Source organism: Pygocentrus nattereri, chromosome 2, assembly GCF_015220715.1.
Source record: "Pygocentrus nattereri isolate fPygNat1 chromosome 2, fPygNat1.pri, whole genome shotgun sequence".
Lineage (NCBI taxonomy): Eukaryota > Metazoa > Chordata > Actinopteri > Characiformes > Serrasalmidae > Pygocentrus > Pygocentrus nattereri.
Window position 1 is genome coordinate 50610793 of NC_051212.1, and position 22694 is coordinate 50633486.

General features: G+C 41.0%; 1 protein-coding gene across 1 annotated transcript; it reads right to left on the minus strand.

Moving 5' to 3' along the window:
- Positions 1–11556: 11556 nt before the first annotated feature.
- LOC108437495 (tripartite motif-containing protein 16-like) lies at positions 11557–19259 on the minus strand. The gene is made up of 6 exons (XM_017714624.1): positions 18900–19259; positions 17653–17748; positions 15348–15590; positions 13707–13866; positions 13554–13613; positions 11557–12122 (listed from the first exon to the last, which is right to left on the minus strand). The coding sequence occupies exons 1-6, from the start codon at positions 19257–19259 to the stop codon at positions 11557–11559; spliced, it is 1485 nt and encodes a 494-aa protein (XP_017570113.1).
- Positions 19260–22694: the final 3435 nt, after the last annotated feature.

Below are 22694 nucleotides of genomic sequence, written 5' to 3' on the forward strand. Positions count from 1 at the left end.
ATTGAGGAGAGACAATGTGGATTCCGTCCTGGCCGTGGAATAATAGACCAGCGTTTCACCCTCTCACAGATTGCTGAGGGGAATAGAAGTTTGCCAACCCAATCTACATGCATTTTGTGGATTTGGAGATGGCTTATGACCGTGTTCCCCAAGATATCTTGTGGGAGGTCCTCCAGGAGTATGTGGTGCTGGGGCTACTACCATTCAATCTCTGTACTCCCGGAGTGAGAGATGTGTTCGTATACTTGGCATTAAGTCAGACTCTTTCAGTCTTAGCATTGGACTCCGCCAGGGTTGTGTCCTGTCTCCACTCCTGTTCGTAATATTCATGGACAGTATCAGGAGAGACTCAGGGCATAGCTGGGGTCAGGACATTATGCATGGAGGCCAGAGGGTGGCATGTCTGCTATTTGCAGATGATGTTAGTTTGGCTGGATCATATGGATGCTTCCAGCGCTTACTGGAGCGGTTTGCAACTGAGTGTAAAGCGGTTGGTATGTGGATCAGCACCTCCGAGTCTATGGTCTTAGCCCAGAAAAGGATGGCATGCCCACTCCAGGTAAGGGGAAAGGACTTGCCCCAAGTGGAGGAGCTAAAGTATCTTGGGGTCTTGTTCACGAGTGACAGGAAGAGGGATCGTGAGATTGGCCACAGGCTGGGACAGGCGGCAGCAGTAATGTGGTCACTGTACCAGACTGTAGTGGTGAAGAGGGAGCTGAGCCATAAGGTGAAGCTCTCTGTTTACCAGTTGGTCTACATCCCGACCCTCACCTATGGTCATGAGCTATGGGTAATAACAGAAAGAATGAGATTGCGAATACAAGCGGCAGAAATGAACTTTTGCAGGGTGGCGGGCTACATTCTATTTGATACGGTGAGGAGCTTGGTCATCCAGGAGGAGCTCAGAGTAGAGCTGCTATTCCTCCGCATTGAGAGGAGCCAGCCTCCCATTGGGGGTGTACCAGGCACGGCCTACCGGGACAAGACCCCGGGGTCATCCTAGGACCTGCTGGAGGGATTATATCTCCAAGTTGGCCTGGGAGCAGCCTGGGGTCCACAGGAATGAGTTGGAGGAAGCTGCAGCAGACAGGGTCATCTGGGATTCTCTGCTCTCTCAACTGCTACTGTGACCCTATCTGGACTAAGCGGTTAACGATGATGATGATGATGACATCTAAATTTAGAAAAACTGCTGCAAGTGTAAATTTATGACTTTTTTTCTTCTCTACCTGGTTGAAATGGGCTACCACATCTTTTCGAAGTGATGCATAATATAGAAAAAAAGAAAAACTGCTAATGAATTTAGAGGAAATATGCTAAAAATGTAATTTCTTAGTACTTTGCCACAATACACAGAATGTGTCATGATAGTTAGTTTTTTAAGGTTTGATAAGTTGTTTACAGAAAACCTGATCTTGTTGAACAATTTATCTTGAGTCTGTGTCACGTTGAGGAAAAAACAAACCAAAATCTATAGTTATAATAACATATTAGCAGATTACTCATCTCTCCTAAGTAAGGATTGGTGGAATGCTGAAAGAGGAAAATCCATCCATCCATTTTCTAAGCCACTTCTCCGTCAGGTTCACAGGGGGGTGCTGGAGCCTATCCCAGCAGTCTTCGGGCGGAAGGCAGGATACACCCTGGACAGGTCGCCAGTCCATCGCAGGGCAGACAGACAGACACAGACACTCACTCACACCCAGGGGCAATTTAGCACATCCAATCGGCCTGACTGCATGTCTTTGGACTGTGGGAGGAAGCCGGAGAACCCGGGGGAAACCCACGCAGGCACAGGGAGAACATGCAAACTCCACACAGAGAGGACCCCGGTCACCCGGCCGGGGAATCGAACCCAGGTCCTCCTCGCTGTGAGGCGACAGCGCTACCCACCACGCCACCGTGCCGCCCGAAAGAGGAAAATTCTATTGAAATATGCAAAGGATCCAGAAAAAGCTAAAACAAGCTTACAATTACAGTACCCCTGTATACAGCATTGTGGTGCAAAGCTTGTCAGCAACCCTCTACCCTGATCATCCTCAGCTTAGAAGAGGAATGAGAGATGCAGGTGTGTCTATGAGTACTTCAAAAAACCTGGTACAGTAAATTTCCTATTTATGAAGGCCCTTTCCCGCCAGGTGAAGAGAAAAAAACCTGCCTTTTTTTCTTTCTCTGTTTATGGTTTTGACTTTGGATCCCAAAACTTTCTCAAAAAATTTCTCATTTTCTCTGTGTTTTGATTTACTATGACTAATATTGTGACATTATCAGTAAGTCAATAAGTTTTTTAATTTCAATCATTTTCACCAAGTTATTTAACATAAAAAAATAATATAATTATTTTGTGATTTTGTTTATTTCAAGAAACCAAAACTAAATTTTAGAAAATCAGTCATTATTTTAAGAAACTAAGTCAACATTTTGAAAAACGCATCATTACTTTGGCATAGTACATTATCGTGTTGAGAAAATAAGTCATTATTTTGGCATAGTAAATATTTTAAGAAAATAAGTCATTATTTTGACACACTAAGCTCAATATAAAGTAAAAAAACATTATTTAAAAAAACATTTCACATTTTAGAGAAATTACATAATTATTTCAGAGATTAAGTCCAGATTAAGACAATAAATAATTATTTGGAAAAACCTCATAGTCATTTAGACATATTTGTCATTTTTGCAGAAAATACCTAATCATTTTGCATAGCAAGTCAATATATTGAGAAAATAAGATGCTGTCTTGAGAATATTAGGTCAACATTTTTTACAAAACCTGTGACAATATAAGTCAAATAGAAAGAGAATAAGATAGTAAGGTCAGATATTTAGAAAATAAGTAATTATTTTTACATAGTAGATCATATTTTTGTGAAAATATTTTGGGATAGTTAGTAAATATTCTTTGAAAAAATAAATCATTACTTTGGCATTGTAAGCCAAAAACATGAGAAAGTAGGTCAATATTTCAACAAATGTAAACATTTTTTTTAAAAAGTCATTATTTTGAGAAGTCCAGATTATGAGAAAATAAGTAATCATTTTGACATTGCGAAAACTTCTTACTGTGACATAGTAAGCAAAAACTTACACGAAATACTAAATGCTAAATCCAGATATTTTTAAAAAAGTAATGATTTTGACATAGTAATTCACATTTTTGAGAAAATATCTCAATATTTTTTGGCATAGTCGGTAAATCAAATTCTGACATACTGCTGCCAGAAACCAAGAAAGAGAAAAATATAGTTGTGATGGTCCAGAAGAGAAAATTTGCCAGGTTTTCTCAGTCAGATATGATGGCAGTTTTTTCTACCCTTGTCCTTCCCCTGAAGGTGATCTTTAAGCCCTTTTCTTGCTGCTCAAAGACTTACTGTCCACTTGTTCTTCCATTCACTGACCACTTTAAGATGTCCACTTCCTTTGCAGCTCCTCTATATAGAACTACAGGCACATTATTGGGCTTACTTTCACTTTCTCCTAATAAAAAGTTTTTGCAAAAAAAAGAACTACAGGCACATTTGTTGTCATGCACAATTAATTGGTGGTCAGTTTCTGACCACAAGGCCGCTGTTGATGAAATATTTTTGGGGTGAGGTCATGGTATTCTCTGGTGCTCATGTGACAAGGTTCAGCAGTGTTGCTGGGGTTTTTAGTTTCACCATTGGGCTTAGAGTGGTCCTCCACCCTGAAACATCTGGCCAAGGGCAGCACTGTGGTCATAATGTTACCACTGACAAAAGGCTACAGGATATGTAACATGAAATGTACATCAACACATAGGCTACAGTTTTTAACTTTATCCGCATGATGTTTCTAAAATTGTCTGGTATGCTCAGGTAATCAGAATTTGTTTGTGTAGCTTATGTAGATGCAGATACAAAAGGTCAGCAATGACATTCAAATAGTCTGCGGCATTCAAGCTATGATTGGTATTACCGGGCTCAAAATATGTTAAGAAAACATTCCCCACACCATTACACCACCTCCACCAGCCTGGACTACTAACATAAGGCAAGTCAGGTCCATGGAGTTTGCACCAAATTTACCTTTATGGCAATTGGCTGACGCTCTTATCCAGAGCGACTTACAATTTGATTATTTTTACACAGGTAGGCGGAGGTAGTGTTAGGAGTCTTGCCCAAGGACTCTTACTGGTATCGTGTAGGGTGTTTGCCACGGTGGGGATTGATCCCCAGTCTACAGGGCAGAGATGTTACCCACTACACTATCCAACCACCAAATTCCAACCCTACCATCTATGTACCTCAGAAGGAAAACAAGATTCATCAGACAGTGCTATGTCTTCAACTGTCCAGTTTTGCTGAGCCTGTGCCCACTGCAGCCTCTGTTCTGTTCTTGGCTGACCGAAATGGAACCGGATGTGATCTGCTGTTGTAGCCCATCCACCTCAAGGTTTGATATGTTGTGCATTCTGAGATGCTTTTCTTCTCACAGCAAATATACAGAATGGTTATCTGAGTGACCATAGCCTTTCTGTCAGCTCAACCCAGTCTGACCTCTCTCTAATGACCTCTATCATCAACAAGGTTTGTCTGTCTGCAAAACCGCCACTTACTGCATGTTTTTTTTCCTTTATTGCACTATCCACCTATCCATCCATTTTCTAAGCCGCTTCTCCGTAAGGGTCGCGGGGGGATGCTGGAGCCTATCCCAGCAGTCATCGGGCGGAAGGCAGGATACACACTGGACAGGTCGCCAGTCCATCGCAGGGCAGACAGACAGACACAGACAGTCACTCACACCCAGGGGCAATTTAGCACGTCCAATTGGCCTGACTGCATGTCTTTGGACTGTGGGAGGAACCCGGAGAACCCGGAGGAAACCCACGCAGACACAGGGAGAACATGCAAACTCCACAAAGAGAGGACCCTGGCCGCCCGGCCGGGGAATCGAACCCAGGCACTCCTCGCTGTGAAGCGACAGCGCTACCTTTATTGCACTATTCTGAGTAAATTCTAGAGACTGTTCTGTGTGAAAATCTCAGTAGATCAGCAATCGTACCTCAAGCTAGCCCCTCCGGCACCAGTAACAATCAACCAACATTTCTGGCTATGATTTTATGCACTGCACTACTATACATGATTGCCTGATTAGATTATTGATGGATACGTAGGTGTACAGGTGTCTATGAAGTGCTTGTGAGTATATGTCAGTGTCTGTTACGTAACGTACATTAAATGTCTTTTACAAGCTGCAAATCAAACAACCAGAAAGTGTTCAATGTTCACTGTTAGCTCAGCTTAGGGCTGGTTGCACAAACTGTGTGCAAGTTCAAGTTTAGGCAAATTGGAACAGAAGTGTTTACTAAGCTCATTACTAAATCAAAACAGTTTGTTTTAACCTTGACCTTTGTACATACTACATATTTATACCTCTCCTTATGCAGGTGTGAGTGATGAGGAAACCAATGGAAAGCACAAAAAGACTAAGACATGACTTTTGATTAACTACGCTAAAAATGCTAAATGCTATATGCTGTGATTTATGGGTTTAACTTCACTATGGAACTAGCATCTATTACTTCAGATCAGTGAGGCTCTGCAGCTGCTGAAATGTCAAACCAAGTGTGTTTTGTTAAATAGCCAGAAACCATTGTTTAAAAAGCAGCATATGTGGGTGTTGCAAAGAAAAATTGAAATGAGAAACAAGCATTCTGTTTCATTTTGTTTAATGAATACACATCGTTCTCTTCTGTAGTGGATATTTTTTCCATGGAAAAAATCAGTGCAAGCTGCCATGCCCATTCCGATGCTTTGCAAACAGTCTTTATTGGCAGCTCATTCATAGATTAGATCTCAACATACTCTTATGCTAAGCCGACATACACATTAGTTAGTTGTTGCTAGTTAAGTCATGACTTAAGTAACCCATGCAAAATCCAGACCACAGTGATGTGGGGGTTTTGCTTTGCATGCACAGTTATGAGCAGTGTTTTTTCTTGAGCTTTCAAATCTTCTCTTGACGTTAGCACCTCACCTTAGGTTCCATTTCTTAATGATATTTAAGACTGTGGAAATTGTAAGCAGAATATTTCATTTTAATATTTAATCTTCTCTTGCTTTGTGAAAGTAACATTTCTACAAGAGCTTTTTTTTTAGGTATTTGAAAATACCATTATAGACAATCTATTCTTGTTGAATTGCATACAGAGAATAGATTTGATCTAATTAACTCGAGTAAAATGTAATTTTTTTAATACTTAGCTTGTTAAAAGGCCTGGCAATAATGACTGTAAATGTCAAAATATTCTCAGAATCCTGAAGATATGTAACTCAACAGTCATTAACCAAATTCGGATGTAAAAAAAAAAAAACATAAACTGTAAAAACTCTACTTCTCCACCTGATCAAGACTGTATGCAGTTCAGGCTGCACGGTGACTGTAACCATGGCAACATAAACAACCCAACTGCATAGTATACGTTTCGGTATGACATATTTTGTCATATGTTGTCGGAAATGAATAAGAATGCGTACCTTATAGTTTTGCATGCTATGACATTTAAGGTAACACTACTGAGTGCTGTTTGATGTAGCCTATACTGAAAGTGGCAAGAAAACAGTTGGAGCAGCAGCACTGTGAGATGACGGTTTTTGAAGCCCTATGGGTGCAACAAAAGTTTGACACAGGTTTTGTGTCAGCAAAACAAGAAGACAAGAACAACATGAACAGAGAATAAAGTTTTACCATTAAAATAAAATATTAAAAATAGAGAAAAGGGGAAGAAATGGGAATGGCGATGATTAAACAGTTCAAGTCATTGTAGCAACAGCATCAGAGGCTCAGTGACAGTCGAACTGGCTCAGAGGGTGGGTGAAGACGGCACCTGATCAAGGTAAATCAAGCAGCAGCATCGGACCATCAAAGAAACCCAGACATTTCTGTTAAGAGAGACCGATTAAAGTACACAGTGTTGTCAGAGACTCCGGCAGGTCAAGTCTAACTAAAATGGAGAGCCAGAAGGTAACAAAGACATGAGGGCTCCACTGTCAACAAACCTGAGTGAGTGCGTTGAAGCAGTGGGATGACAGCACCAACACTCTCAGTTTATCATAAAACTCTATGTCCATGAACCCCCAGATCTGCACCCTTTATCTAACAGGAAAAACTAATTGCCAAAGGCTTGACGAAACAAGAAAGTTTTTAGTTTACACTTCAAGACTGAGGCTATGTCTGAGTCCCGAACATTGACTGCAAGATTATTCTAAAGCTGGAGCGGCTTTGTGTGAAAAGACTCTACCCCCAGCACCTTATGATCTAAGTAGGCACGATGATTCATAATAAGAGATAAGTTCAGTCAGGTACTGAGGGGCGAGGCTGTTTAGAGCTTTATATGTCAGTAAAGGAATTTTTAAGGCTTAAGCTTTAAGTATTTAGAGCTCATCAAAAAGGGCGGTATTGATTTTGAGGTAAAAGGGCCAGGGGATTCTAGCTGTATTATCCTGCCAAAACTAAAGAAGCAAACTAAAGATGCCAAATACGTCTTGGCTGATCAGGATAAGTCTCAGTAATCTAAGACTACCACATACATCAACAACCCTCATGAGTCTGAGTTGGCCATTGAGTTGGGGGCAGTTGTGGGCTGGAGGTTAGGGAACCAGCAGGTTCGATCCCCTGAGCCCACAGGACGTGACTGAGGTGGCCTTGAGCAAGGCACCTAACCCCCAACTGCTCCCTGGGCGCTGCAGATAGGGCTGCCCACCACTCTGGGCAAGTGTGCTCACTGCCACTAGATTGTGTCTTCACTAGTGTGTATGTGGTGTTTCACTGCATGGATGGGTTAGATTGCGGAGGTGAGATTTCCCCATTGTGGGACTAATAAGGGTCTCTTAGTCTCAAACCATATGGGAAAAGATACAATTGGGAAAAGTATTTTAATGGAAATTAATAGGGGTAGGCATTGTTACCAGTGTATGAATATTGCTTTGTCATACCATATCACAGCTGTCAGAACAAAGCCTTGTATCTCCAAAATGGTAACTTTACAGGAGAAGGAAAAAATATACATTACTTTTAATATAAGTCAATGGAATTATAGACTATTTTCAATGTAATTGCAATGGTGTCTTTCTTTCAGTCCATTCATCATGACATTTACAGAAAATGTAAAGGCTAACAGGTATTTTCAAAGTGTGGAGATACAAGGTTTTTCCCGACAGCTGCAAAATACTGACAATTATTCAAACGAAATGCTGCTGCCTTCATTTATTATGACACACGGTGGAAGAAAAAAGGAGGGATCGCTAGTTCATATTGACATAATCATCAATTTGGTAATAAGGCAATAAAGAACCCTTCCGTCTGATGACTCGTATGATTCATTTCAGTTTATCACGGCAGCTAAACGAGCGGCTTACTTTCATAAGAAGATAATGAAATGCAATCAAGTGATGGAGTCGATTCTAAAGACCCTTAGAAAAGACTGAGGAAGGCTGTGAACTATCCTGATAGCTTGATAGACCAAACACACATGTCCCTTTGACAAAATGTAAGCAGCTCTAGAAGCAGAGATTGTTATTAGACTCTCAATCGTTCATTCCTTCTCCTTCGGAAAGGCTGATATTCTCTGCTACGTTTGCTCCCTTGATGCAGTGTGGATCTGTCCGCCTACTTCCCTTAGGCAAGCTTTGAGTGTGGAAACGAGGGGGCTGGTGGTGGTGGTGGTGGGGGGGTTACGAGCGCAGCTGGCTTTAGTGCTGTCCCCTACACCGGCCCTCCAGGGCCCCATAGCTGCTGACTGAAAGAGTGTATGTGTGTAATTGTGAGAGTAGAGGCCTTTGTGTCTCTGTTGCTCAAACATGTCACTCCACTAAAGAGCGCTCCCAGTGGGGAGCATGGCGAGGGTGGGGTGGAGGGGTTGATGGAAGAATGAGAACGCTGCCGAAGGCTGATACAGGAGCACAGGGCTGTGCAATGTGCACATGTACTAGCGAGCGTGGGATTTCTTAGCGTTTAGCGAATAATCCTCTCAGTAACGTGTCAGAAAACCCCCAGTACAGGTCTACATGTACCTTATGATGTGGTCACCAAATGTACAGTGGTGTAACATAAATTTAGATCAGGTTCTAGGGCTTGTTTTGTCCTCTTTTGAACTATTTAGAGTAAGCAAACCTCAAACGGAACTCCAAAGCCATGCTGCCCTCTGCTGGTGATACATTAGAAGTACAACCTTGATTTCTGATACAGTTCACAGAAAATACAGACCAAACACGGGCAAATGGTATAACATCGTAGTGTTTGGGGCGGTATTGTCAAATGTCTCCAGGTGTGTGATGGAATGTGACTGTTTTCCATCTTTCAAGCACAAGTAGCGCTGCTTTAGGTCTTGGGAATGGACTAGTCATGTCATGCAAACATATTTAGTGAGACCATAAACATACAGATCAGCCAAAATCAAGGAAAGTTCTAAAAGTTAGCGTTTTTCAACTATTCTAAACCAGCCCAAACCGATGAATCCTGCCATAAAGGTGGTTCACGTGTAAAACACTGTTTTATGATATCACTTTGCCAGTGAGGAGTAGTAATCCCACTGAGGGTTCCTCTGTACTTGGTAGCAAGTCACACATCCCCCTCCAAGTCCTTTGGTGACATAATGCACAAACATGTGGGAGTCCTTGACCTTGAGATAACTATGTTTAAAAGCATGCATTTTAGTCAGGCTCGTGCGATAGATCTCTGAGGAGTTAGGAGAAAAATCAAGCTTCAGACCTTAAAAGTCCACAGGTGTTTCTGTCCATCTTTCCATTGTGAGAAGACAACTCAACACTGGGTCTGAAAGGATGTGTTGCTGTCAAGAAGCCATTACTGAGAAAAGAAAATAGACCAACAAATAAACACATGCAAATAAAAACAAAGAAGCTGCTGGTGGAGTCCAGACCTCAGCAACACTGCGTGTGTTTGGGATGACTTGGACCGCGACAAGTAGATGTAACCAACTTCTAAGACTGAACATTAGTGGTGTGAAGAAACATCTTTGAGATCTTTTTTTTTAATATGTCTCTGGACCCTGAATGACTTCTGCTCAGTGGTCATTTTGAGTAGAAAATTAAAATCAATGAAAGGTCTCGTGAGTTTTGCATGGTACTGTATGCAGGGCTGTTTCTAGCTGAAAGCAGTATAAACAGTCGCTTAAGGTTGCTGAACCAGTGAATGAGGAACTTGATTAGGGCCTTACTGCTTTTGACATGACCCACCTTAGACAACCGGACTGATTTAGCAGCATATCCACATTTGCACTAGAACATGACCGTTTACCAGAATACAGCTTTTCTATACCAAAAACAGCTCATCAAAGCTTCATTTAATGGGAGTTCTATCAATTCTACTAAATTTTTTTTTAAAAATTACACAAATAATTAAAAAGAAAAGTCATTCAGCATGTTTTGATGTGAATGTCCTCACCCTTAAAAAAGATGGTTCAAGGATTCTTTAGGAAAGGCAATGGTTCTATATAGAACCATGAATGTACATAAAAAACCCTTGAATGCATAAATTTTTTTGCATGGTGAAATGGGTCTTCAGATGGATAGAGAATGAATTGCATATGGTTCTATATAGTACTTTTTTGAAAATGGTTCTATACACACACACACACACACACACACACACACTGTAAAAACGAACCCATACAAAAAACAGAAAAAAAAACAGAAAATGTACTGTAAAAAATTACCCGTGCATTTTCTGTAAAATTAACAATTGCATCACCCTTTTAACAAAAGTCTGTTAATTTACAGACGACATTCTGTGTATATACAGGACTATTCCCTCACTTCAAATATGGAACATTCCTTAATTTTACAGTTTATCCATAAAAACCATACACGTTTCCTTCGGCTCAAAAAGAAAAATCTATCATCCACTAGCACCTAATCAATATATCAGTTGTTCTCATAACTGACGTCCTGCAGATTTAGCAATATTAATAAAGATAATGTTGATAATGTGCCAATAATTTTTGCTTTTTTCAGGCTTTGGCATTGGCAGGGCTCAAACATGTAATGGTAGAGCAAAACCTTTCAAGTTTGCCTACTGAGAGCCCAGTTAGTAACTACTAAGCTTAAAGTCACCTTAACTTTGATCACAGCCAGACAAGCTGTACTGGTACATCTTAAGGCAAAACCCTTACGATCAAAACAAAAATATGCTACATGAATCCAGTCCTAAGATTTAGCATGGAGATGATGTGTTGCAACACAAAGAAACTTTTACCATGAAGAGAACTGATGAGAAATAAGCTTGTGTTGGGTTTCCGTCACATTCGCCATCAATCTGAAGCATCATTTCACCGTGCAAAGCATGAAATAGTTTTATATGGAAAGGGTTCTATATAGAAACATCCCCTTTACTATAGAACCCTTGAAGAACCACTTCTTATTAGTGTATAGAAAAACCTGCAGTCTGAATTGTTGTGATGGGAACCAGACATCTAAAGTGTTCAATTCCTTTAAGCTACCTCACAGAAAGTCATTACAAGATGTGGTTTTGCTGGAGAAAAAGACAAGACAGGTCAATCTTTTGCACAGAACATACTCAAATAATAGAAGCCTTCTCACTCAGAATATCCTCATTTAAATCACAGAGTTCTATGCGAGTGCCTTTCCCAGCCAGTCCAAACCCAGCATATACAGGCTCTGTGAACTTGGTCTGCACCTTGTGGATGAGGCTCATGTTGTCTGAAACGTTGTAGAAGGCCAGAACTCCAGCACCATGATCCAGATACACTCCTATTCTAGAGCAACGGTGGTTGTATTGAACTGATAAACTCTTATTGTTGTGCCAAAAAGAATATGACGTGACGCCACAGCGTAAACCCCAGGAGCAACGGTTTCTGCCAAAGAGGACCCACTTTCCTTTTCTGTGGATTCCAATGTAGGACACAGCAATGCACACCCAACACCCTCCACTGTACTCCACCTCCCAGTACTGCGGGCTTCCTTGTAGACCCTCGTTGCAAAGTATTTGGGCTCTGAAGTCAAATCTTTCTGGGTGGTCAGGATAATCCTCTGGCAGAGGCACAGCGGTCACCTTCCTGTTCTCATTAGACAAGCGGAGAGTCATGTTTGCTGTGTTGAGGTTCAGTGTGAGCTTGGATGCATCTGCGATTAGCATAGAGATGTACTGTTAATGTATACAGGAGTGAAGATGGATCGTAATGTTATAGCAGCAGTAGTGAATGTACACAGTTTCCCCTCATTGCCTTAAATGTAGCTATCAAACCCAGATCTGTTTGGGGTTGGAAGTTGGTTGCACTGGAGCTACGTTGCTAATGTAGCTAAACAAGAAATGGGAGCCTTTACTGCGCCAGTTGAGAATTGCTCACGGTGGTGGTGATAGGAACCAGACGTCTGAAGAGTCAAAAGCACATGAAATGTTTACATGTTTACACTTATATAATATTCTACCATTATCAACATTACTTATACATTCCGCTCCACTTACCATATAGGAGCACTTTGTAGGTCTACAGTTACAGACTGTAGTCCATCTGTCTCTCTGATACTTTGTAAGCCCCCTTTTACCCTGTTCTTCAGTGGTCAGGACCCCTTGGACCCTCACAGAGCAGGTAATATTTGGGTGGTGGATCATTCTCAGCACTGCAGTGACACTGACATGTGTGTCAGTGAGTGTTGCACTGGTACGAGTGGATCAGACACAGCAGTGCTGCTGGAGTTTTTAAACACCTCAGTGTCACTGCTGGACTGAGAACAGTCCACCAACCAAAAATATCCAGCCAACAGTGTCCTGTGCGCAGCATCCTGTGACCACTGATGAAGGACTAGAGGATGACCAACAAAAACTGCCTAGCAACTTTGACTTGACATCTACAAAGTGGACCAGCAAGGTAGGAGTGTCTCAGAGTGGACAGTGGGTGGACTCCAGCAGTTTACACCTGGGCACTTCATGTGACTAGCATCTGGATTGTATCCTAATGAGATTTTAGCCACATGCATTTACACTTGCTAGTCCAATGCGTCTCCGGTTAGTCAACCTGAAATCCGATTGCTGTGTGGGACAGAATATGCTAATTTGCTCATACGTGGCAACCAATTACCATTTTTTATCAATAAAAACCACATAAGCAAGTCTATCTCAGATTAATTAACAGGGGCAGTCATGGGCTGGAGGTTAGGGATCCAGCCTCGTGACCAGAAGGTCACCGGTTCGATCCCCAGAGCCGACAGCACATGACTGAGGTGTCCTTGAGCAAGACACCTAACCCCCAACTGCTCCCCGGGCGCTGTGGATAGGGCTGCCCACCGCTCCAGGCAAGTGTGCTCACTGCCCCCTAGTGTGTGTGCTCACTAGTGTGTATGTGGTGTTTCACTTCACGGATGGGTTAAATGCGGAGGTGAAATTTCCCCATTGTGGGACTAATAAGGGTCATTAAATTAATCTTAACTTAACCTGATGCAATTTAAGACAAATGCAATGCACAAATGAAGCTACATTTAAGTTAAGGGGGAAACTGTGTTGAAGAAAATTTGGCTTCTGTATATATGACTTTAAGGGTGGAGTGAAAAACTGACATTGTAAGAAGTCTTCTCGTTTCTTTGGAGCTGGTGTTGACAGAATCACTGCTTTTTTTACTGTAAAAAAACAGGGTTTTCAGTGAGTAAGGTTCTGGTAGGAACACTCTAGGTAAAGAACAATGAAAGAAAAAACTGCACCATCCTACTAACCTTTCTCAGAGATTGTGGTAAAGCATGACTGGCAAATTAGGTTCAGCTGTTTGATAAGATCTGATACAGCTTGAGTGGAAAGCTCAAATGAGCAGTATGGATGGACAAAGAACACAACAGCATCTCTGGACGCTGGGAGAGCAGGTACAGACGAAACACCCTGTGGACAACATAAGACACCTGTAATTGTTCATGCTGAGATTGAGCTCGTCATTGGTTCAGTTAGAGACTGTAACCCATCTTAACCCAACGTACAGTTTGTGTAAGAACCGGACACACCAATCCGATATGGAAGAACTAGCTCTAAGGCTAACTGATGATTGCCTTCACCAGTTCACCATAACCTCTTGGCACCTCTTGCCATGCTCAACCACAGTGGCATGGCATGTTTTGCCAACTGGGAGGGTGGTGTCATTATTCAATGGCCCAGTCTTATACTATAGCATCTCTTTAATAGCACCACTACTGCTTTTTGTCTCTAGTTATCTACAATGTAGCAGATGAAATGAATGTTCCTCATATCCAATATTGAATGATAAGGCTATAACCGTATTTGTTTCCTTAATCATTATCTATGCAAGATCCATAATACTACCGATGCATATGAAGCTAGAGTCACTTGTGGAGAGTTTATAAGCCCAATCCCATTTATTCTTTTTACCCCTACCCCTTGTTTTCGAGGGTCACCCTAACCCCTTGGAATTGACATGGGTTAGTGGTTGAAATCTTGCCCTATGAAATGGGACAACCTTCCAAAAAAACACATTGCTTCATTAACAGGCTAACTAGTGGTGGTCTGTAGGCAACCCAGTCTGTCTTTGGTGATACCAGAGAAGAAAAAAGTTCAGCTCCTCACTGCTGGGCTTTAGTTACATTTAGGGCATCATATGCTCTCAAAGAGGGGCTATAAGACTTTTAAAGTATTTCCTGTTCCACCTTAAATGGTGCAGCAGATTCTGGCGCTTCATGCTTCAGAACTGCTGGACTATTTAAGGTGGAGCAGGAAAGTTAGCTAGCTAGTCCTCCTTTATATAGTTTTGTACCTACAACCCCAATTCCAATAAAGTTGGGATGTTGCGCAAAACATAAATAAAAACAGAATACAATGATTTGCAAATCCTTTTCAAGCCATATTCAACTGTATATTACTTAATTATGAAGCGCAAAATACGACAATGGAGACCCCGGACTGTTGAACAACTGAGGTTGTACATCAAGCAAGAATGGGAAAGAATTCCACCTTCAAAGCTTCAACAATTAGTGTCCTCAGTTCCCAAACGCTTATTGAGTGTTAAAAGGAAAGGTGATGTAACACAGTGGTAAACACACCCCTGTCCCAACTTCTTTGGAAAGTGTTGCAGGCATCAAATTCAGAATGAGTGAATATTTGCAAAAAACAGTAAAGTTTATCAGTTTGGACGTTAAATATCTTGTCTTTGTAGTGTATTCAATTGGATATATGTTGAAAATGATCTTAGCAGTAATGGAAGCCTTGTAGCTCCAGCAGTGCAAAACTAAAGAAGCTATCTTTGGACATCAAAAATATCTTGGCTGTGTGATTACATATGGGCTAATGAAGAAAACTTTGTAAGTTTGATTTTGGCCAAACCTTCACTTTAAGTAGACATGTAGACATCTTACCTGTAGAAAACGGATATCATTGTCTTCTTGAGAGAGCTGTTCCACATACTGAAGATCAGCATCTCTTCTCTTCAGCTCAGCGAGCTCCTCTTGCAATCGATCTAATAGTTCATTGGCCTTCATTATCACAGCCTCCTCCTGAGCTCTGAGAAGTTCCTGCACTGTACTCCTCCTCTTCTCCATGGAGTGGATCATCTCAGTAAGGAGTTTCTCACTCTCCTCCATTGCATTCTCTGCTGATGTCTGTTTGGACACCACCCATATAGTATGCATTATACATCAAAAGTTTTGAATAATTGTTTTCAGTTATATTGAAACAATTATGCTGCAGATACAGTATCTCACCAAAGTGAGTACACCCCTCACATTTCTGCAACAAGATGTATTATATCTTTTCATGGGACAACAATACAGATATGAAACTTGGATATAACTTAAAGTAGTCATTCTACAGCTTGTATAGCAGTGTAGATTTACTGTCCTGTGAAAAGAACTTAACACACAGCCATTAATGTCTAAATTTGGGACAGTCATGGGCTGGAGGTTATTGAACCTAGTGACCGGAAGTTTGCCGGTTCAATACCCAGTGCCAACAGTCCATGACTGAGGTGTCCTTGAGCAAGACACCTAACCCCCAATTGTTCCCCGGGTGCTGTGCATAGGGCTACCCACCACTCCGGGTAAGTGTGCTCACTGCCCCTAGTTTGTGTGTGTGTGTATATGGTGTTTCACTTCACGGATGGGTTAAATGCGGAGGTGGAATTTCCCCGTTTGTGGGATTAAAAAAGTATCACTTAACTTAAGCTGTCAACACAACTGAGTACACCTCACATTGAACATGTCCAAATTGTGCCAAAAGTGTCAATATTTTGTGTGACCACCATTATTATCTAGAACTGACTTAACACTCTTAGGCATGGAATTCACCAGAGCTGTACAGTTTATTACTGGAATCCTCTTCCACCTCAGTCCATCACCTTTATCTTCAGCAAGGCCATTTTCATCTTGGAGGTGTGTTTGGGGTCGTTATTTGTTGGAAAACTGCCATGCGGTACAGTTTCTGAGGGGGGAGGATACTGCTTTGTTTCAGAATGTCGCAGTACAGGTCGGAATTTATGTTTCCCTCAATGAACCGCAGCTCTACAGTGCCGGCAGCATTCATGCAGCTCCAGACCATGATGCTACCATCACCATGCTTGACTGTAGGCAAGAGTCACTTGTCTTGGTACACCTCACCAGGGCATCGCCACACGTGCTGGACACCATCTGAGCCAAACAAGTTTATCTTGGTCTCGTTAAGACCACAGGACATGGTTCCAGTAATCTATGTTCTTGGACTGCTTGTCTTCAGAAACTGTTTGCGGGCTTTCTTGTGCATCAGCTTCAGAAGAGGCTTCCTTCTGGGATGACTGCCATGCAGACAGAATGGATGCATTGTGGGGCGTATGGTCTGAGCACTGACAGGCTGACCTCCCACTTCTTCAACCTCTGCAGCAATGCTGGCAGCACTCATGTGTTCATTTTTTGAAGCTAACCTCTGGATATGATGCTGAACACGTGGACTCAACTTCTTTGGTCGACCCTGGTGAGGCCTGTTCCGAGTGCAACCTGTCCTGGAAAACCGCTGTATTAACTGCTATAGCTCAGTTTCAGGACGTTAGCAATCTTCTTATAGGCCGTCTTTGAGGAGAGCAACAATTCTATTTCTCACATCCTCAGAGGGTTCTTCGCCATGAGGTGCCATGTTGAATATCCAGGGGATAGTATGAGAGAAGTGTACCCAAAACACCAAATTTAACAGCCCTGCCCCTCATTCACACCTGGAACCTTGTAGCTCTAACGAGTCACATGACACCAGGGAGGGACAACGACACAATTGGGCATAATTTGGACCTGTTCACTGTGAGGTGTACTCACTTGTGTTGCCAGCTATTTAGACATTAATGGCTGTGTGTCGAGTTATTTTCAGAGGACAGTAAATCTGCACTGCTATATAAGCTGAACAATGACTAAGTTATATCCAAGTTTCATTTCTATACTGTTGCTCAATGAAAAGACATAATAAAATATTTGCAGAAATGTGAGGCGTGTACTCACTTTTGTGAGATACTGTACATGCAGAGAGGTTAATATGTTTAAACTAAGTCATAGAATGCTATAACAGAATTTAGAAATTCCCCATATTTGAAAATTTACAATCCAACAGCCAGATGGATTGGTAGGAATTCCAAACGTTTAAACTGTAATATATAAACACATGCAGTCAAAACATTTGTTTCATAAATTAATGGAAAGATGAACTAACCTTGAAGGCCTCAACTGCCTGTTCTAATTCTTGCACTTCCTTCTGCCTTGTTTTAATTCTGTCGGTAATCACGCACTTTAAAGTCCCAAGCTTAATCTGGAAATCCAATAAATCCAAATTATGTTCAGTATCAATTAAACAGCATAATGCGATAATGCAAACTGCAATAACATTTGGAGCATCAGCTTTTTTCCTCACAATATTCTCTGCCATTGGTATTTATACCTAGCTAGGTCTGACCAACCAGGTAACAGTAGCTAAGAAGCTAGATGCTAGCTGCCTATAGCCATGGCAGCAGCAGCTAACAAGCTAGAGGGTAGCTGCCTAGCCACTACCAAAGTAGGAGTAGCATGCAAGCTAGAGGCTGCCTCTGCCTACTCTACTGGAAAAAATAGCATATCGTTGCTGTCGGAAGAAAACCTCGTATCTCCATTTTTGACGTTTTTCGGTTTTTGACAAAATTTGGAAACGCCTGTTGCCCTTTATATTGTGTGTAAATTTGATGATGAATGGACCAAAAGAAACAGCCCAAAATGACTTGGAAAAAATTCTGGTTCCATAGACTTAAATTAAAAGTAAAGTAGGTTTTTTCTTTCTCCTGTAAAGTTACCACTTTGGAGATGTGAGGTTTTCTTCCTACACCAGTAATATATTGTTTTTGTTGTGTTTTGGATGCATGAAATGTGTTTTGGCCTGCGCTGTTTTCTTCAAGAGGGTAGTCGCTATCATGGTAACAGTAGCTAGCAAGCTAGAGGTTAGTTGCCTAGCCACTGTCACGTTATGAGTAGCCTGCAAGGTAGGAGTAGCTTGCCTACTCTGGTCACCAGTTAAACCAGCTTATGTTGTGTTTGTGCAACCTTTTCAAAAAGGTTGTATATAGAACCATCTGCACATTCTTCAACAGTCTAAAGACCTTTTCATGATGCAAAGAACCTTTTATTCACGGAAAGGGTACTTAAATGTTCATGGTTCTGTATAGACACGTTTCTTTACTAAGGAGCCCTTGAAGAACTGACGTTTTTAATGTTTACGATGGTTTTGAGATATGATTTTGTCTATGTTACCATTGTAAACATTACCTATAAAATTTGGACAGTAAATAAAACAGCTATATTTGCGCTGGAGACATTGTGATGCCTGGTTCCCATCACTACCACTGTAAAGAAATCGAAGTTTGTAAGTATCTCTAAAATGAACCACTTCACATCAGACCAAGGGTAGCTGCCCCCAAAATTCACACTACCTACATGGGCTTCAGCCACCTCAACCTCAATGGAGATGACATCATGAGTCCTGTGTGTATCAGTAATGCACAGGTGACAGATACACCGCTGATCTGTACGGCAGAAGACCTCCAGCAGTTTTCCGTGCTCTGGGCAGGTTCTCTCTTGCAGTCTCTCCGTTGCCTCCACCAGCTTGTGTCTCTTCCCAGCATGCAGAGTGTTGTGCAGATCCAGATGGGCTTCACAATACGAAGCCACACACTCCAAACAGGACTGCTCGGCTTTACGCTTCCTTCCAACACACGCATCACACTCCACATCTGGGGGTCCAGTGGTGCTGAGATCTGGACACTGGCTACCTGGCTCTTCACCCATTTCATCCATACTGGAGGATAAAGAATAGACTGGCAGCACCAAAGCAGGATGGCACTGGTTAGTTTCGTTTCTGCTGAAACTGTGGTGATGCCAAATATTGTCTCTTAGGGAGGGTGTGGCGAGACAGTGACTCAGAGCCATGCTATTCACTTCCCCTCGGCAACAACCTCAGCAATAGTTCAGTTGACAGGCCAGCAGTGTTCCTTGACCACTTGTTTCCACTACTTCTATGCACATCATGTGCTTCTCATTTAACTTGAATAAGGCTTTTCAGAAAAGAATACCCATGTTTTATTATCTCGTAATCCTGACTCCTTTAAGATATATTTGAGTAATTTTAAGTAATAAAAAACATTAATTATACAATATTTAACACCTCACCAACTTTTGTCTTTAGCAGCAATTAAAGGCTCAATCCCATTTCTTATTTTTACCCCTGCCCCCTTTTTTTGAGTGTTATCTTGCCCCTTGGAGCTGAAGTTACAATTGGGTAGTGGTTGAAATCTTCCCCTTGGAAATGGGACCCTCAAATAAAAAGAACATTACTTAATCAACAGGCTCCCGGCGGTGCTCTGTATGTGACCCTGCCAGTCTACAGTGATAGCAGAGGAGGGTAAAGCAACCTCACTGAAGGACTTTAGTTACATTTAGGGCATCATATGCTGTCAAAGAGACAATTATTTATTATCGTCCACCCCTAATTCTTCAGTGATATGAAGCTTAAGTCAGCTATTCATCAGCTTCTCATTCAAATTTTCCCATTCCACCTTAAATGGAGTAGCAGTTACATTCAGGCACTTCAGGCATCAGTAATGCTGGACTATTTAAAGTCTAGCTACTGAGATATCAGCATACTATTAGTGATTTTTTATATTTATTATGAAGAAAAGGATCATAATACATTTAAATGACATTAAACAGATAATACAATATTTATCATAATTTAGTTTAATTTAGTGTGCAATTTAGATACTCACATTAGTGGGTTTCTTTGGTCACTTGTGCAGCCAGCTTTCCAGTGTTTCCTCATAGCGCTCAGTTTGGAGGGTGCCTCCTAAAACCACTTTCAGCACCTACTTAGCTGTGCACTGGAGGTATGTAGCACCTCCAAAGTTCAGTCTGAGAAGTTGGTTGCATTTTCTGCTTCTCATGATCCAAATAATCCCAAACATATTGTCGCTGTGAAAAGAAAAACCATGTCCAAACTGGTAACTTTATAGCAGAAGGCCAAACTTTCTCAACTTTTAATTCAAGTTAATGAAAAGAGGTTTTATTCCAGGATTTTGGAGCATTTCTGTTGGTCCATTAATTATGACATTTTCACGCAGCCATGTTCAAACTATCGGAAAATAAAAAATGACAACGGTGGATGTTGGACAGTGATAATATTCAATAATGAGGTCTGGATTCTGCAGTCAGACTGATTTGCCGAGTTTTTGTCCATCTCATTTGTCCAACTTCTTGACAACTGCATATCCTTTTAGACACTCTCACAGCAGAAAGATGGACAGAAACATGAGTGGATTGTTTCAGATCTGAAGAAGAGTGGATCTTAACTTTCTCCTCTCTCTCAAAGCTTTAAGTGCTGTTTATCCTAATGGGACAGTTTTGGATGTCCATGTCTTGCAGGTGATTGTAAGGCATCTCCGTTTTTTGGAAACTTCTGTTTTTCTGTTTTACTTTGTTTTGGCTTCCAGCTTTGTTATGCAATCTTACATCTCCTGAGAAATCATTAACCTCATGGCCATTTTGACTGGAAGTGGAATACTGTAAATATCTGACTTACGCACAGTACTGGTCTCACACTGTACCCCAACCGTGGGTGCACTGAAGCTGGAATCTGAAGATGTCGCTGTCTCTTCTATTCTCTTCTTCTCTTCTAACTTTTATTTTTGTGTTAGTTCTCCTTAGTTCTTTATCTCTTTATTTATTTATTTATTTCCTCTCATTTTATTTTTAAGTTTTTTTATCATTACTTTTTAAAATTTGTGATATTGTATTATTACCTTACTAATTTCTTATCTACTTTTGATCTTAATTTCTTATCATTTAAATCTCAAGTTCTATGTTTATCTCCGTTTATCTTTTATTCACTGTTATTTTAAATTTTCTTTTAATTTAAAATGATTAAATGTAGTTATTATTTTCTTTGTCATGTCATTCCCTGTTTTTGTAAATGCTCGGCTACATTGAAAATGAGGGTTGCCCTCAATGTACTTCTGAGTCAAAATAAAGGTTGATTGATTGATTAATCTTCATTACTACTGAAGGATAATAGAGACTTTTGCAAAAAAAAAGACTCAAATCTGCACTTTTACCTTGTTTATACACTGTAACAGTTCTAAGCTGTAAATGGCTATTTAAACAAACCCCAAATCATCTTCATTAGGTTTCAATGTATCTAGTCCACACTTTCAGAAGATTTGAAGGTGCCTAGTCTGCACCTTTGTTCGATTTGAAAAGATTTGAAGGTAGGTACTCTGTACTGAAAAGCCTGGAGTCCAGACGTTTGTGGAGCACATGCCATGCATTTGATGTAAATAAAAAAGAGAGTGAAGTGAAGTGAGAGAAGGAAAACCTAAACAGCAACTCACATTTTAAGAGCTCCTGCCGTGTTCTTGGTAGTGGTGAAGATACAATACCAGTGTTTTTTACTTTGAAAAGAGAAGTGGAATTTTGTTAGCAGAAACTTGTGAATAAACAATATTACATGTTTCAGCCGTGAGACCGACTTACCTCTTTCTGAGATTGTGATGAATTGCCACTGACAGATTAAGTTCAGTTTTTTCATAACCTCTGCAACAGCATCAGTAGCAGGCTCAAATGAACAGTATAGGTGGACTAACAGAACAGGGTTCTGGATGAGCTTCATAAGGGGGGAGATAGAACATGAATCCTGCAGGAAAAGAAAAACCATGGTTACAGTTCAGTTCAGTAAAATTAAGAACAATTACTTGATATGATTATCTATGTATTTAATACTGACAGCTCTATTCTCTCATGGACTAATGTGGGTGTAATGTGCTCCAGAAGACTATGTGTCTGTAAGGATGTGTAGGTGTTACTGAGGAAAGGAAATGGACAAAAAAGAAAATCTGATGAGTCTAAATCTGGGGTCTTTGGAAGTAACATATGGTTTGTATTAGAGGTTGCACAGACTAGTCAACTATTAGACTTGCTGACTGGTTGGCGATGAGTTTCATGTTGACTAGTCACTGATCATGGGATTGACACTAATAGCATGGATGCCTCAGAGAAGACAATTGAGGAGCTTGGTGATTTTAGGGTCTATATCTCTGGTTACCTAGTGATATGATCCGGGGCATGTTGGACAGGGCTGTACTCATACTGCTCTGTTCTTTCATTTCTCCACCAATCTACAGTGCTTCAAAGACCAGACAATGAACATCATTATCACCAGTTTTCCAAAGACTACACTAAAAA